General features: G+C 53.6%; 5 protein-coding genes across 5 annotated transcripts; 2 read left to right on the top strand and 3 right to left on the bottom strand.

The window, feature by feature from the left end:
• Positions 1-234: 234 nt before the first annotated feature.
• Positions 235-1956, bottom strand: Z517_04603 (uncharacterized protein; the record flags this gene model as incomplete). Its single annotated transcript, XM_013429931.1, has 3 exons — positions 235-1155; positions 1281-1846; positions 1929-1956. 3 exons carry the CDS (start codon positions 1954-1956, stop codon positions 235-237), a joined length of 1515 nt encoding a protein of 504 aa, XP_013285385.1.
• A 1092-nt stretch (positions 1957-3048) lies between these two features.
• On the top strand, positions 3049-3462 carry Z517_04602 (uncharacterized protein; the record flags this gene model as incomplete). Its single annotated transcript, XM_013429930.1, has 1 exon — positions 3049-3462. One exon carries the CDS (start codon positions 3049-3051, stop codon positions 3460-3462), a length of 414 nt encoding a protein of 137 aa, XP_013285384.1.
• A 957-nt stretch (positions 3463-4419) lies between these two features.
• On the top strand, positions 4420-5112 carry Z517_04601 (uncharacterized protein; the record flags this gene model as incomplete). Its single annotated transcript, XM_013429929.1, has 2 exons — positions 4420-4836; positions 4954-5112. The coding sequence occupies 2 exons, from the start codon at positions 4420-4422 to the stop codon at positions 5110-5112; spliced, it is 576 nt and encodes a 191-aa protein (XP_013285383.1).
• Positions 5113-6250: 1138 nt separating this feature from the next.
• Positions 6251-8698, bottom strand: Z517_04600 (uncharacterized protein; the record flags this gene model as incomplete). The annotated part of the gene is made up of 6 exons (XM_013429928.1): positions 6251-6495; positions 6656-7175; positions 7235-7734; positions 7789-8261; positions 8314-8516; positions 8564-8698. The coding sequence occupies 6 exons, from the start codon at positions 8696-8698 to the stop codon at positions 6251-6253; spliced, it is 2076 nt and encodes a 691-aa protein (XP_013285382.1).
• A 989-nt stretch (positions 8699-9687) lies between these two features.
• On the bottom strand, positions 9688-10802 carry Z517_04599 (uncharacterized protein; the record flags this gene model as incomplete). The annotated part of the gene is made up of 3 exons (XM_013429927.1): positions 9688-9846; positions 9913-10140; positions 10230-10802. The coding sequence occupies 3 exons, from the start codon at positions 10800-10802 to the stop codon at positions 9688-9690; spliced, it is 960 nt and encodes a 319-aa protein (XP_013285381.1).
• Between the last annotated feature and the right edge of the window lie 1784 nt (positions 10803-12586).

The raw sequence follows: 12586 nt of genomic DNA, 5'->3' as shown, positions 1-12586 counted from the left end.
GAGGATATGATCATTGATCCATTCATTGTGCTCATGCATATATGCAATGCACGTTCTCATCATTGAAATCATCACCATTGTATTTCGTTGTTCAATTCATTGGTCTCGTCTTTTTGTCGTTGGGTGGTCATGATCTGCCGATCCTTTCTTCTGGGGTTTATGTGTTTGTTTGTTTGGGGTCATGCATACATACATGTTCGATACTGGAAGGCGCTATGACGAGGATCCCGCGTGTTATCCTCTGCTCGTCACGCCCACCTCGCTCGTGGATCCCGATCCCGCTCCCGATCCTAATCGAGAGCCAGATCCAAAGGTAGACCTCGACGCAGCGGTGGCCGTGCCCCAAGACTCCAACAGCCGCGCCGCGACGGTCGGCTCGACGGGGGTGACGTTGCGCGCGACGTGGACCTCCTTGTCGGCGTTCCAGGGGTTTGTCAGGCCGCGCACCGCCGCGAAGGGCAGGCTCTGGGCGCACAGCCACTTGATGCGGCAGGGGCTGCTGAAGCGGTCGAGCGTGGCGAGGAAGGACGACGACGATGATGCGTCGGAATCGCCGTTGGCGGTGGCGGTGAATCGGGATGCCATATCATCAGGCGATTCTGTCCGGTTGGAGAGTGTGGTTGCGGTCGCGGTCAGGGTCGATAGGGAGTGCGGATCGGTTCTACCAACCGGCCATGGCAGGGGCTGCGGCTGCGGGTGAATCTCCGAGACTGAGAGGGACCCTGTTGGCGAGTTTGTGTGCAGATCTTCTTCCGTCGAGACGGTTTCCCTCGGAGTGGTTCTCGGTGGCCAGGACGCCTCCCAAATTATCCTCCGTCGTTCGGGTTGGTAGATGATGGAGCCGGACGAGACCGAGGAGGATGGCGACAACGACGACCACGAAGCCGTCGAGGAGCATGTCATCGTCGAGTCAGACGATGCCAGTGACTCCGTCCTCGACCTCACCGCGGTGGGCTGTGCGTCGCATTCGAATTCGGGCTGGCTCGCCCCGGAGTCGTCCTCGACCTCGAAGCCGTGCGGCGATATTACGTGCACTTCGTCGCCGAATGGGATGAGGTCGTCGTCCTCGACGCGAATCTCGGAGCGCATGACCGCATACCCGAAGAAACAGCCCGAGCCGTTGACGGAGAAGATCAGGTAGACTTTGCTGGCTGTCTGGGTGGAGACGAGTAGGTTTCAATTAGCCAAATAGGCAACACAAAATCTCCATAACGAAAGAGCCGGGACACGACTTGTCACGCAATACATCATATGTCCTTGGATTGAGTGCATCGACGTACCTGATAGGCATGGTTCAATCGCTCGACGTGCCGCTTCGGTACGTGCCACCGGCCAGTCTCGAGGCTCTGGTACAGGGCATCCAGCGAGAAGCTCTTGAGGATGAAGTACTTCTCCTTGCCCCACGACGACCTGTCCGCCTCGGGGAAATGCGTAAATTCTTCGACCTTGCTGCGCAGAGATTTCGCCCTGTCACAGCGGACCGGACTCGATGAGGTGAGGAGCGCCTTGTTTGTGCTGGTGTTGAGTCCGTAGTTGACCTTGGTCGACCTCCCCCGAAACTCGTGGCGGATGCGGCAGTCCAGACGCCTGCCGTCGAAAAGCCGAGAGCCCGCGAGCCTGATGGCCGCGAGCCGCGCGGCCTCGGAGCTGAAATTGACAAAAGCGTATCGGGCGTCCGGGTTGTACGAGACGCTGAGCAGGTCGCACGGGGCGGGTTCGGAAAAGTAGTCGCGCAGACTCATGACGGTGGTGTTTTGGGGGATGTTGCCGACCCATAGCGCGAGACCGCCCTGATATCTCGAAGGACGGGTACTCGAGGATCGAGGAGGGTTTGAATCGTCGACACCTTGGATCACTGTCAGTGATCCCTAATTCGATCCGATCTGCAGGTCGCAGTTTGGTGATATGGAATTGCAGGCCATTCCTACCTTGTCGGCACACACCACAAAGATCCATTGTTGGTTCGAGAGGAAGAGGTCGCATAATACTCGCGACCACTTAATCTTTCTGGCGACTCTAGGAAATGGGATATTCTCCGCGTTCAATCGCCGTGCTGGCTACTGCAAAAAGTTCTTGTCTGGTCCATCTCACGATAGACATGGAGCGAGGATCTCGTTTTTGAACATGGCACGTCTCTGTATAACGAGGAACCCGACATTTTCTGAGCAGGTATTCTCCTAGCACAGGGGCCCCGTTAAGCATGTTTTTGGTTTGTTGATTGTTAGGAATAAGGGAGAAGCCAAGAACTTGCGCCTACGAAATGTGCTCAGCCACTCTCTCTTGCGAAAGGGAAATTTGCTCACATCCGTCAAACCCACCGATAATGACAAAGCTTAGGTCCTCCCGGCCACTCTCCTTGGGTGTTGGTGCCGCTCTGTATTGCGCGCTATGCCTCAGCTGCGACGTATTGTCCTACCTCGAACACCCATTCGGTGCTCGCCAAGGTGCCCAGGGACCAAGGGCCCGTTTGAGCAGATATCCCAATGTTGCACAGCTTAAGGGGGAAACCAAAAGTTGCTCACGTTATCCAGGAAGCTTGTTTGGTGATTGGGTTGTCAAGTGGTTGGATCAGATCTTATTATACCGCCGACAGACCGGGTGACTGCTTCTGCCTTTCGAATGCTCCGACGAAGCTATCAACAGTGTACGTTCGTCCACAAGACTCTGACGCACAGCGGCTGATTGGCCTAAAAGCTTTCTAATGTCGACAATGTCCCTTTTATTGATCTCGCAAGTAATTGGAGAGCTTCCGCTAGAGAACCATGTCTTTCCGCAATCCAGCCCCTGGAAATGAAGCGCTCACAAGCACTGGCTTCACCGACGCGTATAGACACATTCTGCGCCTGGGAGGAGGTTGGGGGAATGTAAGGTGAGGACGGCACGGCCGACCCGTTATTCGCTGTCTGGCGCGGATTTCCCTGGTTCTAATCATCTTGCCGTTGGTGCAGCGGTCCGGGCATATTGTAGGTGTCTTTTCCCTAAGAGGATAACGCCCCTTTTCCGAATTCGATCGGTAGGATGTCTATCTAACCCGCGTGGTGTTTCAGCATGGCACGGGTCATCGTCTCTGGGACCTTGGGCTCCATTTTCGTGGGCATGAGCGGCGCCTCAATAGGCGCCATGATCTTTGATACCGCCACAATCCCCTTTGTGGTGTCGGCCTGTGCTGGCTTCATTCTCGGCGCCGTGGGCTTCTACCGCGATGCCGTGCGAAAGTCGCAGCGGGCACTGGATCGATTCCCGCAATTGCTCCAGCTGCATCTGGACTCCAACTTCCCACACCGTGGCTTTGACACCTGGGACGCTTCGCGATTTCGGAGCCGTGTCTTTGGGGGCAGCTGGGTGTTGCAGAGCATGCTGGTTGCTAGCTGGATGACGGCAACGGGCGCAATTGAGGTGAGATCGCCACATCCATCCATCCACAATATCAGGGTTCCGCGAGGCAGAAGGTTTCATGTGTGATTTTTTTGGGAGACACGGCTGACTGAGTCTTGTGGGAGCAGCGCATCTACGAAGCCGAAGAGGAACGCATCCTCCTCCCTTTTGCCACTGCAGCACAGAACGTAAACGGTGATAGTGACGGTGATGACGGAGGACATTGAGCCCTGCCCAACATATTCATGCTGCAGCTGGGACAGTCTCCATGAGGTTCTTGCTCGGTTCTCTCAGATCAAGCCACGTCCATAGGGTTGGAATGACCAAACAGGATGAGTGTCGAGAATGGGGGACACGACATGTCAATGCCTGGCCAACCAAGGCTTTGGGAAATGTGGACGTCAATACTGTACTCACATTTGTACATCTCTACGAATGACTTTCTCACACACACCTACAGTACCTGCGCTGCGCTCTGAGATACTCGCTCATCACTCCAGGGCATCTTTTACCGATAGCATGTGATCGGCTCAAATAGCCTCTGCTGTCCCGGCCCCATTCATACGTCATTGTCCAGATAAGCATCTCTTGGCGTCATTTGGTTCCAGGCGCTGCCGGCGCCGCGAATGTTTTACCCCAGACGAAGCCAGTCAAAGGCGGGGGAGGAGCAGCAGGTCAAAAGGAAAAGACCTGAACTATTGGACTACTGGCTAGACTCGTACGAGCAATGCCGCCCTTGTCCACCTCTCACATGTCACGGATGCTCGTCAGGGAAGGAAGTTACTCTGCTCGTAAACAGCGAGGGGGGCTTGCCCTTCCCCTCGTACCACGACCAGCTGGCAGCTCTTTGTAATCTCCCAATCACCTTTGGCCAGCAGCTGCTGCCTCTGCCTCTTGCTTGAACTCTTCTCGATATATCTCTACCTATCACTTACCTTTGTTTTCCAAGTACCTTTTTCTCCAAACACTACCTCACATATTCAGGCTCTTTCCCTTGGCCATTGTTGCATCACTCACATACTCTCATCTAGGCATCAGAAAACCATGTCCTCATCTTCGTCCTCGTCCTGGCAAGACCGCCGCTTCATGTTCCCTGCGGGGCGTGAAGTCCACGAAGGCACCGCCCGTCGTCTCTCAGGCTCCTCCGGCAGCGACAAGACCGCCGACTCACCCATCCTGACCAATGCCACCCCTGCCGCCGCCGCCGCTGCCGCCGCTGCCGGGGCCACACCAGCTCTTCCCGACTACCCGGTCGTAGAGAAGAAGGTGTTGTCCAACCCCGACGCGTGGGGCGGCGACCGACGATTCATGGGTATGGCGGGGAAAGAGGTGCACGAGCCGTCGAGGAGGTTGAGCGGGTCGAGTGCGGCCAAGCCGGCAGACATTCTGCCAAAGGCCAGCTCACCCCCTGCGACGAGCTCCGGGGGAGGCATTGCGGCAGCCATTGCCGGACGGAGACGGGTATGTATTGTTCCCAGTCTGCAATATGCTCTCACGACACGCACACTGCACCGCCTGTTGAACCTCATTCTTCATCACTCGTGTGAAACCATGCTGACTGAGGCTGAAATGTTCTAGTCCTCTGCTTCTAACCAGGGTGGCATCTTCTCCGGCCTCATGGCAAACCGAGACGCTCACGCCGACCGACGACAGAGCTGGGAAGACATGAAGAAGCCAGAAGGCTTCAGCGGGTTCTTGTCTGGACTGGTCAACACGAAGCCCGCCGACAAGAAGTAAACACTGGAAATACTGGAAAAGGAATGAGTTGTTGCTAGTGCGAGAGAACAAAGAGACAGATTGACAGGTCACAAATTTTTGCCGCACAGTGCTTGTCCCGTTACAAGTGGGTGTTTGAGGGGGTCTGGGTTGGTAGTAGTGCCTGTGTGATGGCAATGCAATTTGAACACGACAACGATGGTCTCGCTAGGATAGCTCGAGGTGGGTAGGAGGGGATAGCCAGGCACAGTTGAGGCGGTGTTGGGCACATGGGTGATGTCTACTAGGAGATACAAAGCGTGTGTCGTACCGATTGATCCGTACAGGTTTGGAAAATGGCCAGGATTGATTCACCGACGACACGCAAACAGACACAAAAAGAGTCGAGTTGTATTACTATGACTTTAACCATGGCTTTGAAAATGATAATGAGCAACGCATGCAACGCATACGATGCATATCGTCCAAGATAACAAGTTAAGTAGTCACCGTCACTGTCACTACCACTCTGACTAGCTTCAACATTGTGATGTGATGTATAAGAAGAGGCCATGTATGTATGTATAGATCTTGAGCTTCCTCACTTCCAGAGGTCTGTCCTCTCTTGATCTCTTTTTCTATTCCTCCTGGGATCCCTGGTAACCTTCCTTGACGAGGCTCTCCCTCTACATGTCTACCAGTCTACCAGTCTACCAGTCTACCTAGGATCTAGCACCTAAAAAGGCCTTGTCTTGCCCTGTCTTCTAAAGTGGTTCTAGATAGCTGGTACCTGAATATCTCAGATATCCTGGATATCCATGGAGCATCAGCAGCAGCAGCAGCAGCAGCAGCAGCAGCAGCAGAAGTAGAAGCAGAAAGATAATCAGAAGTAGAAGAATAAAAAGAGCCATTTTTTTTTCTGAAACTAACCTTCTCGCTCTACCTGTCTGGGGTATCTATCTACGCAGCACAAGAATAAACCGAGTTTCTGGGGAACTCTCTCGCTGCCTTCCTGCCTCCCCTTCGCCAAACCCTAGATCCTAGTCTTGATACTTCCTCAAGACTCTCCTTAAACCTCGTATCTTGTATCTTGCACCCCTGTCCACATCGGGCCACACAGAGCCACCACACACTGCACGAGATCTGTGGTCTGTGATCTATGCGTTGATGCAGAACCCGCTCAATCGGTCTTAACCACGACCTTCTCCGCGCCATCGTGGGGGGTTTGTTGTCCACTGGTCTCCTGGTCCTCACCTTCGACAACCTCGGCGGGGCGGCCGTGGAGGGCAGATCCTCTCTTGCCCGCGACGTCGAGGAAGATGGATTTGACAGTGTGGGCCATGGTTTTGCGGCCTTGCCAGAGCGGGAACAGGCCGACGCAGAAGCTGGAGCAGAAGAGCCAGAGGATGCCGACGACGACCCAGCCTATCGTAATGGAAAAGAGTGTGTTAGTGGAGCGAAACAGGTAGAGAAGAGAAAAAGTGACAGGACGGCAAAAGGGGAAATGTGAGGAAGGGCCCAACAGATGGAGATTTCTTTGAATAGAGCCAGACTGTGAAACGGAACGCAACGACAGGAAACTCACCAGTAAAGAATTTCTTGGAAAAGATATATCCCGTCCCGTACATGGGCATGGGCCACAGCACCAATAGGGCAATGGTCATGAACCCGGTTAGACTCCTTGAGATGATGGCCGCTTTGTTCAGCTTGGTCTGCTCGGCGGCTTCGTGCTCGGCTGTTCGCGCGGCAATCTCGCGTTGCGTTTCGGCGTCGACGCTGGCGCGGCGGAGGATGTCCGAGTCGTCGCCCTTGCGGATCGCCTTCATCGACTCCCAGTTGTAGTTCTGCCGGCCGAAGACGAAGGTGAGGATGGGGACGAAGACGAGCGGACTGAGCAACGCCGTGACGTTACCCGCCAACATGGGGTTGTTGGAGCCCGTGCAGTCGACGTTGAGCACGCCGCACTCCCTCTTGGCCGTGACCAGCCAGGCGATCAAGGCGCATGCGAAGCCTAGCACGGGGGCGCCCGCGGCGGCTTGCCAGTTTTGGTCCTTCCACATCAGTGCCAGGGTGGCGGGAATGACTGCACTGCTAATGATACAGCCCTTCACAAGCAGATGTAGTTAGCATCATATCGCTCGTGCTGGCCCATAGGAAAACTTACCATGAGCAGATAGAGGTACCCCATGCTGACACCGGCATAGAACAGTCCGGTCGAAAACGAGGCCAGACAAATGGCGTAAACGACACAGGCAGCGTGAGACATTCGGATCAAGAACTTGCCCGAGGCCTTGGGGTTGATGTATGTCTGGTAGATGTCGTAGGTCCAGATCGACGAGACGGCAATCAGCTCGGCAGACGAGGCTGAGGTGACGGCCATGAAAACCAGGAGAAGAGTGGCGGCTGCTCCACCTTTTCCGAGGAGGGCAACGGCAGCATATGGGAGGACCAGCCCTGCACTGACATCGGCATGGGACATGCGGTTTGGGTAGGTTGGGAAGACAGGGTTGTTCTCGAGGGCGAGAGCAGCAAGACCCATGGTCGTGGCACAAAGCCAGGGGATGGCAAACCACGACAAGCCACCCATGACATATCCAGGCAGTGCGTCGACAGGCGAAGCGGCAATGGCTTTATTGTAATAGCCGTTGTCCAAGAACACAGTCCCTTGATGGAGTTAGCAGAAGGATTTGACCAGGCGGGACACTATGTTAGGCGTACCAAAGTTGCCGACAATGTTGATGACAAAAAAGATAGCGCCTTCTTGACTTCGCATCGTCAAATAGCTGCCATCTTTGTTTCCGTCCACGGGATGTCGTTTCGCCGCGTCCACAAGAAGTTCCCAGACCTTGCCTGGTGAGCCCGCCACCTCATTAGTCGCATAGGCGCTAAATGCAAAGACAAATATGATGACGAGAATGATAATCGTGTGCACGTAATCCGTCAAGAAGGTTGCTTTGATCCCGCCAAACATGGTATATAGAACGACACCAATTGGGAGGAGAAAACAGGCTGCAGCCGTAGGTACTCCACAAAGGGAGCTGGCCACAGCACTGCCACCAGTCAAGAGCATCGCGGTAACAAGGATGTTTGTCATGAGGCCGAAGATCAGGAAGACAACGTGTGTCACGACGCCATAGCGGGCTTTGATCACTTCAAGAAATGTGTGGGCATTGGGTGCACGTCTCTTCAACCTTGTATGGACAGTTAGTAAGAAGTTGTATTTTAGTCACGAGCAACACTTACTCAATAGCCAAGGTCGCAAACAACAAGATCTGGACAGTGGCCCCGGACGCGTACCAGAATGGGCCGGAGACACCGTACGAATAAGCCACACCCGAAGACTGAAGCAAGGTCGCAGCCCAAGTCCAGCTGGACACGACGGCTGCGGCTACGAGACCAGACTTGACAGTTCTCCCCGCGGTTGAGAACTCTTCAGAGGTTTGTACCTGAAGGTTGTTAGCTATATATTGGTTGGGGACCGGCCGGTACTGACTTCTCCGTGATATCTTTTCAATGCCCATGTCGTGCCAATCATGCCCAGCGCAAAGGCAAACCCGAGACCTAGGATGATGCCATATCCAAATCCTTTTGAGAGAGGAACAACAGCTGCTCCTGCAGTATCTGACATCTTGACTCTAGTATGCCTACCTTGGCTCTTGTGACACTAGTTGCCGCAATTTCTTCGAAGAAGTCCGGGGGACGCAGATGGAGGGGAGGCTGGCTATGGTTGGTGGCCCGTGAGTGGGCTTTCCTCACCTTATATATTTCTCGGTTCACCGTCTGGCCAACGTGAAGACGAAGCTGGCGTGCAGCAAAAGAAAGTCTGGGCTCGTGGGAGAGAACTCCATCCGCACATGGCTCGTGAGCACGCGATGGCTGGCACTGAAAAATTTTCCCTGCTCTTCGCTGGCCCGATAACGGCACGAGGGGACGCGAGCGACATGACATGGTATCTGTGATCACCTGTGCGACCAAACAAGAAGCTGGGGAATTTGGTTTGGCGTGGAGTGTTCGTGGAGTGGTGGTAGAGTTGGCCTGCATATCGACGCCAAGTGCGGGCCGTAATTGCCAATCCCTGTTGGCTCACTGGAAACACTGATAAGCACGACATGGGATGGAATGGAGACATGCAATGGAGTGGAGAGTAGATCACCCGTGGTCCGTGAAAAGGTAAGGCTTGTTGGGAGAAGTTGACAAGGCCGATTGAAAAATAGAAAGTCCATCTTATCAAGCCAACCAGCCATGCAGCCTTGCTGATTGGCTAAGCTCGTCCACAATCGGATATCGCCTCCTAGATCTTCCTTCCTTGGCGGCTCAATCAGGTTGGCAGGTTTGAAGAGACGAGTTGACTCCTAACAGTGCGAGCCTAGCTAGCATCTTAAGTAAAGGAGAAACGATAATGGGCGGAAGGGCCTCCCTCTTCGAGACAAAGACGCAGGCTCAAGAGAGACTAAGTTAAAGCGAGGTCGCCCGTTCATGCTATCCATGCCGCTAAGCGCCCTCAATTGGTAATTCATCATACCCTATCAGCCTCTGCTGCTCTTCTCTATCTAACGGTCCGGGGTTGGAAGCTCGTCTTAGTGGCCACAATGAATGTCCTCGGCATGTACACATAATTCAATGAGACGAGCAAGTAAGATTGGCGTGAGCATAATCCAAGGCATCCAGATACCCCATTAATTGGACCACAGCGGCGCATACCACCAGGACGTGGAAGATCGAGTGGGAGCCCCATAGGTCGAAATTACCAGGATATCGTCTCTCGGGAAACCTAGTCTTAGAAAACCACATGTGTCAGCTTCATTTCTTCTCTCTTGTGTGCGAAAATGGGAGGAGACTTACTGCGTAAAATAAAGTCCCAGTTAGAAGGCAGCCTGCTTTTGCCAGAGTGTAGGGAAAAGCTTTTGTCATCATCTGCGACATGCCGAATACATTGAGTCCATGGATCAATGGCGCAACACCGCACAAGCCAGTCACCACAAACATCAACGCTCGGAAGAGGCGATGTTTCGAACCCTGGTACTTGGGATGCATTGTCATGAAGATGGTCAATGACCCAAAAACTCCGATCTATCAAACCAGAAAAAATGAGTGTTAGACTCAAATATCAAGTCTGAGATGAGAAAAAACTAAACGTGTACAAATGGAGGTTGACTAACCATGACCCAGTAGACATTTCGTGGCCAAACTTCACACCAGAAAACCATGTATATTCCCAAGACAAGGTCTCCCAGTATAAAGATGACTACACCCAGCATGTCCAGTCGCAGACAGAGATGTTCCATAGGTTGGGAGTGGTTCATCAGGGTGTGGTACATCGCCGACAACGACAGGCACGTGACGGCTGCCAACATGAAGATGGAGAAAGCGACCAAGTCGGCGACAGTGACTCCGGAGTATCTGCTGCCAAGGTACTGCTGAAGATACCACTCGCCGAGCAGGAAGGCCACGGCCGGGACGAGGTGGGAATAGATGTTGACCGACTCATTGTGGATGTACGACCAGCTGCGGAACGATGCGTGAACCGAGCCTGAGATAGGCCGATAGCCACGGAGGATCCACGGGTTGGATTCACGTCGGTACCATTCCGGCATTTCTTTGAACGAGAGAAGAACTGGGCGTCCTGCCTTACCCGGCGTGGATGTGACTTTGCTGATGGATGTCATCCCCGTCTCTTTTGGCGCCTCTGCCGGCTGCGGGCGCGGAACTCGAAGACGAGGAGCGGGTGCCATTTCCTGTCGTGCATGATGATAAGGCAACGTGGAAAGTTCGGATTGTGAGAATCAGTGAAAATGTAGGATGAAGTGAAAGAAGTTTCCATCTTGCATTGTTACTCGACGCGTCATGGAGTGGCGGCGATGAGCACAGGCCAGCATCATCACCCTGCGCTGAGGTGAATCCAGATTGAGCTGCGAATAGATTTCACATACCTTGGGGCCTCAATGGAATGCGGTACAGATTTGACATACCTCGAGGGCTCAATGAAATGCGGTACAGATTACTTACAGCCTTCTATTCGCATTACCCATTGTCAGAGTCGCCTCTAGAGATTGAATCCCCAGGACCTGCGCCTGACATGGTTGGAAATGATTGGTGGGTAAGGGAGAAGATTTACGGTCCATACTACATCGGTCGATTGGGTCTTTGAAGTCCTTTTTGATAGTGTCTGCTGTGTCTGCTGTAGAGATCCTTGTGTCGGATCAAGGATGCCGTGCGGATCTCTAGCCTCAAGCCACAGAGAAGTGCTCCTTCCCAGGCTCTTTCTGGGGCCAGCTGACCTACTCGTACCTTTTGCGATTGGTCACATTTTTCCCGTTGCAGGGCGATATCAGACGCTATGCGATTGGCGAATCTTCATGTTACATATTAGCTTGTACGAGCACAAGGTGCCTCCTGGTCGCAGTAGCGCGTTACAGACGAAGGCTCGTTCTTGGCCCCGAGGCTGAAATGATAAGCACGAATATAGAGACACATACTTTCTTCCCTCTAGAACTCCTTCGAGGCAAGCTGCTCACAATATGTTCTAGAACGATTCGTGTCCTAGCGAGTCTCGCTTCCTCTTGATAAGATCCCTGCACCAATCTTCCCGGCCATGCACAGTCAGGGGTGTATGGCCAGTACCGAGTAGATGAAATTTATTCGTACCAGGGTCTCGTTAGACCAGCCGAATATTGAGAACAAAGGTCAGGTGCAGCCGGCAAGTTCATGCTGGATGTGCTTCGGTGCTCTAGAGGCTCACTGCCCATGGGCTGGACGGGGTCGGGTATACTTGGGTGCAACAAACGCGCAGGCCTCGATGAGTGGTAACAAAAGGTGTATGGCATCTTTCTGAGTGAGCGAGCTGAACAAGCGAAACAGCTGGTCACCTGCGCGAGAGTCTGCTGCAGGATAGCTAGAGATAGGAGCCATCCATTGCTTCGTCATCGGGGTCTAGATGTAGTGAAGTCAATGGTCTTTCAGGACCTGTTTCGGGTTGTTTTGACCCTCGTGGTCAGCAGAGCATGCGTCTCTCCAACTCATTCCCTCCGGCGCAGGCGGAAAGGTTGCCACGAACCGTGTTAGGTGATCATACGCGACGAGGAACCCCTTCCTTTGTCCCACGTTTCTTGACTGACTTCGGGGAGCGCAAGGGTTGCAGGGGTGAACGGAGCGACGAAAGAGTTCGCATTGCGAGGGTGCGGCCTGACTGCGCTCGGGAACGAAGCGAGGTGCCTCGTGTGGACGTAAATTTCGTGCCATATCCAGCCTTCAACACATCCTCGAGCCGTCTTGCTAGTTATTTCAAGATATCAGGAGGGCAGCTACGGCGCGGGCAGTCGAGTTTCAATTCTGAACAGCCTTCTCCTTCTCCAGGACTTCTCGTCAGTCAGAGGCTTCAGATTTATATGTCTGGAGGACTGGATCGAGTGAAAACAGTACCGTCTGTATTCCACAAATTCTGGCGCCAAAGCAAGTCAATCTTGATCAAGCATGAGAAAGAAATGGCGCCCTCGAGTTGGTGCTGGCTCTTCTCTTA

This window comes from Fonsecaea pedrosoi, assembly GCF_000835455.1.
Source record: "Fonsecaea pedrosoi CBS 271.37 unplaced genomic scaffold supercont1.3, whole genome shotgun sequence".
NCBI lineage: Eukaryota > Fungi > Ascomycota > Eurotiomycetes > Chaetothyriales > Herpotrichiellaceae > Fonsecaea > Fonsecaea pedrosoi.
This window is presented reverse-complemented; position numbering and strand designations above follow the sequence as displayed.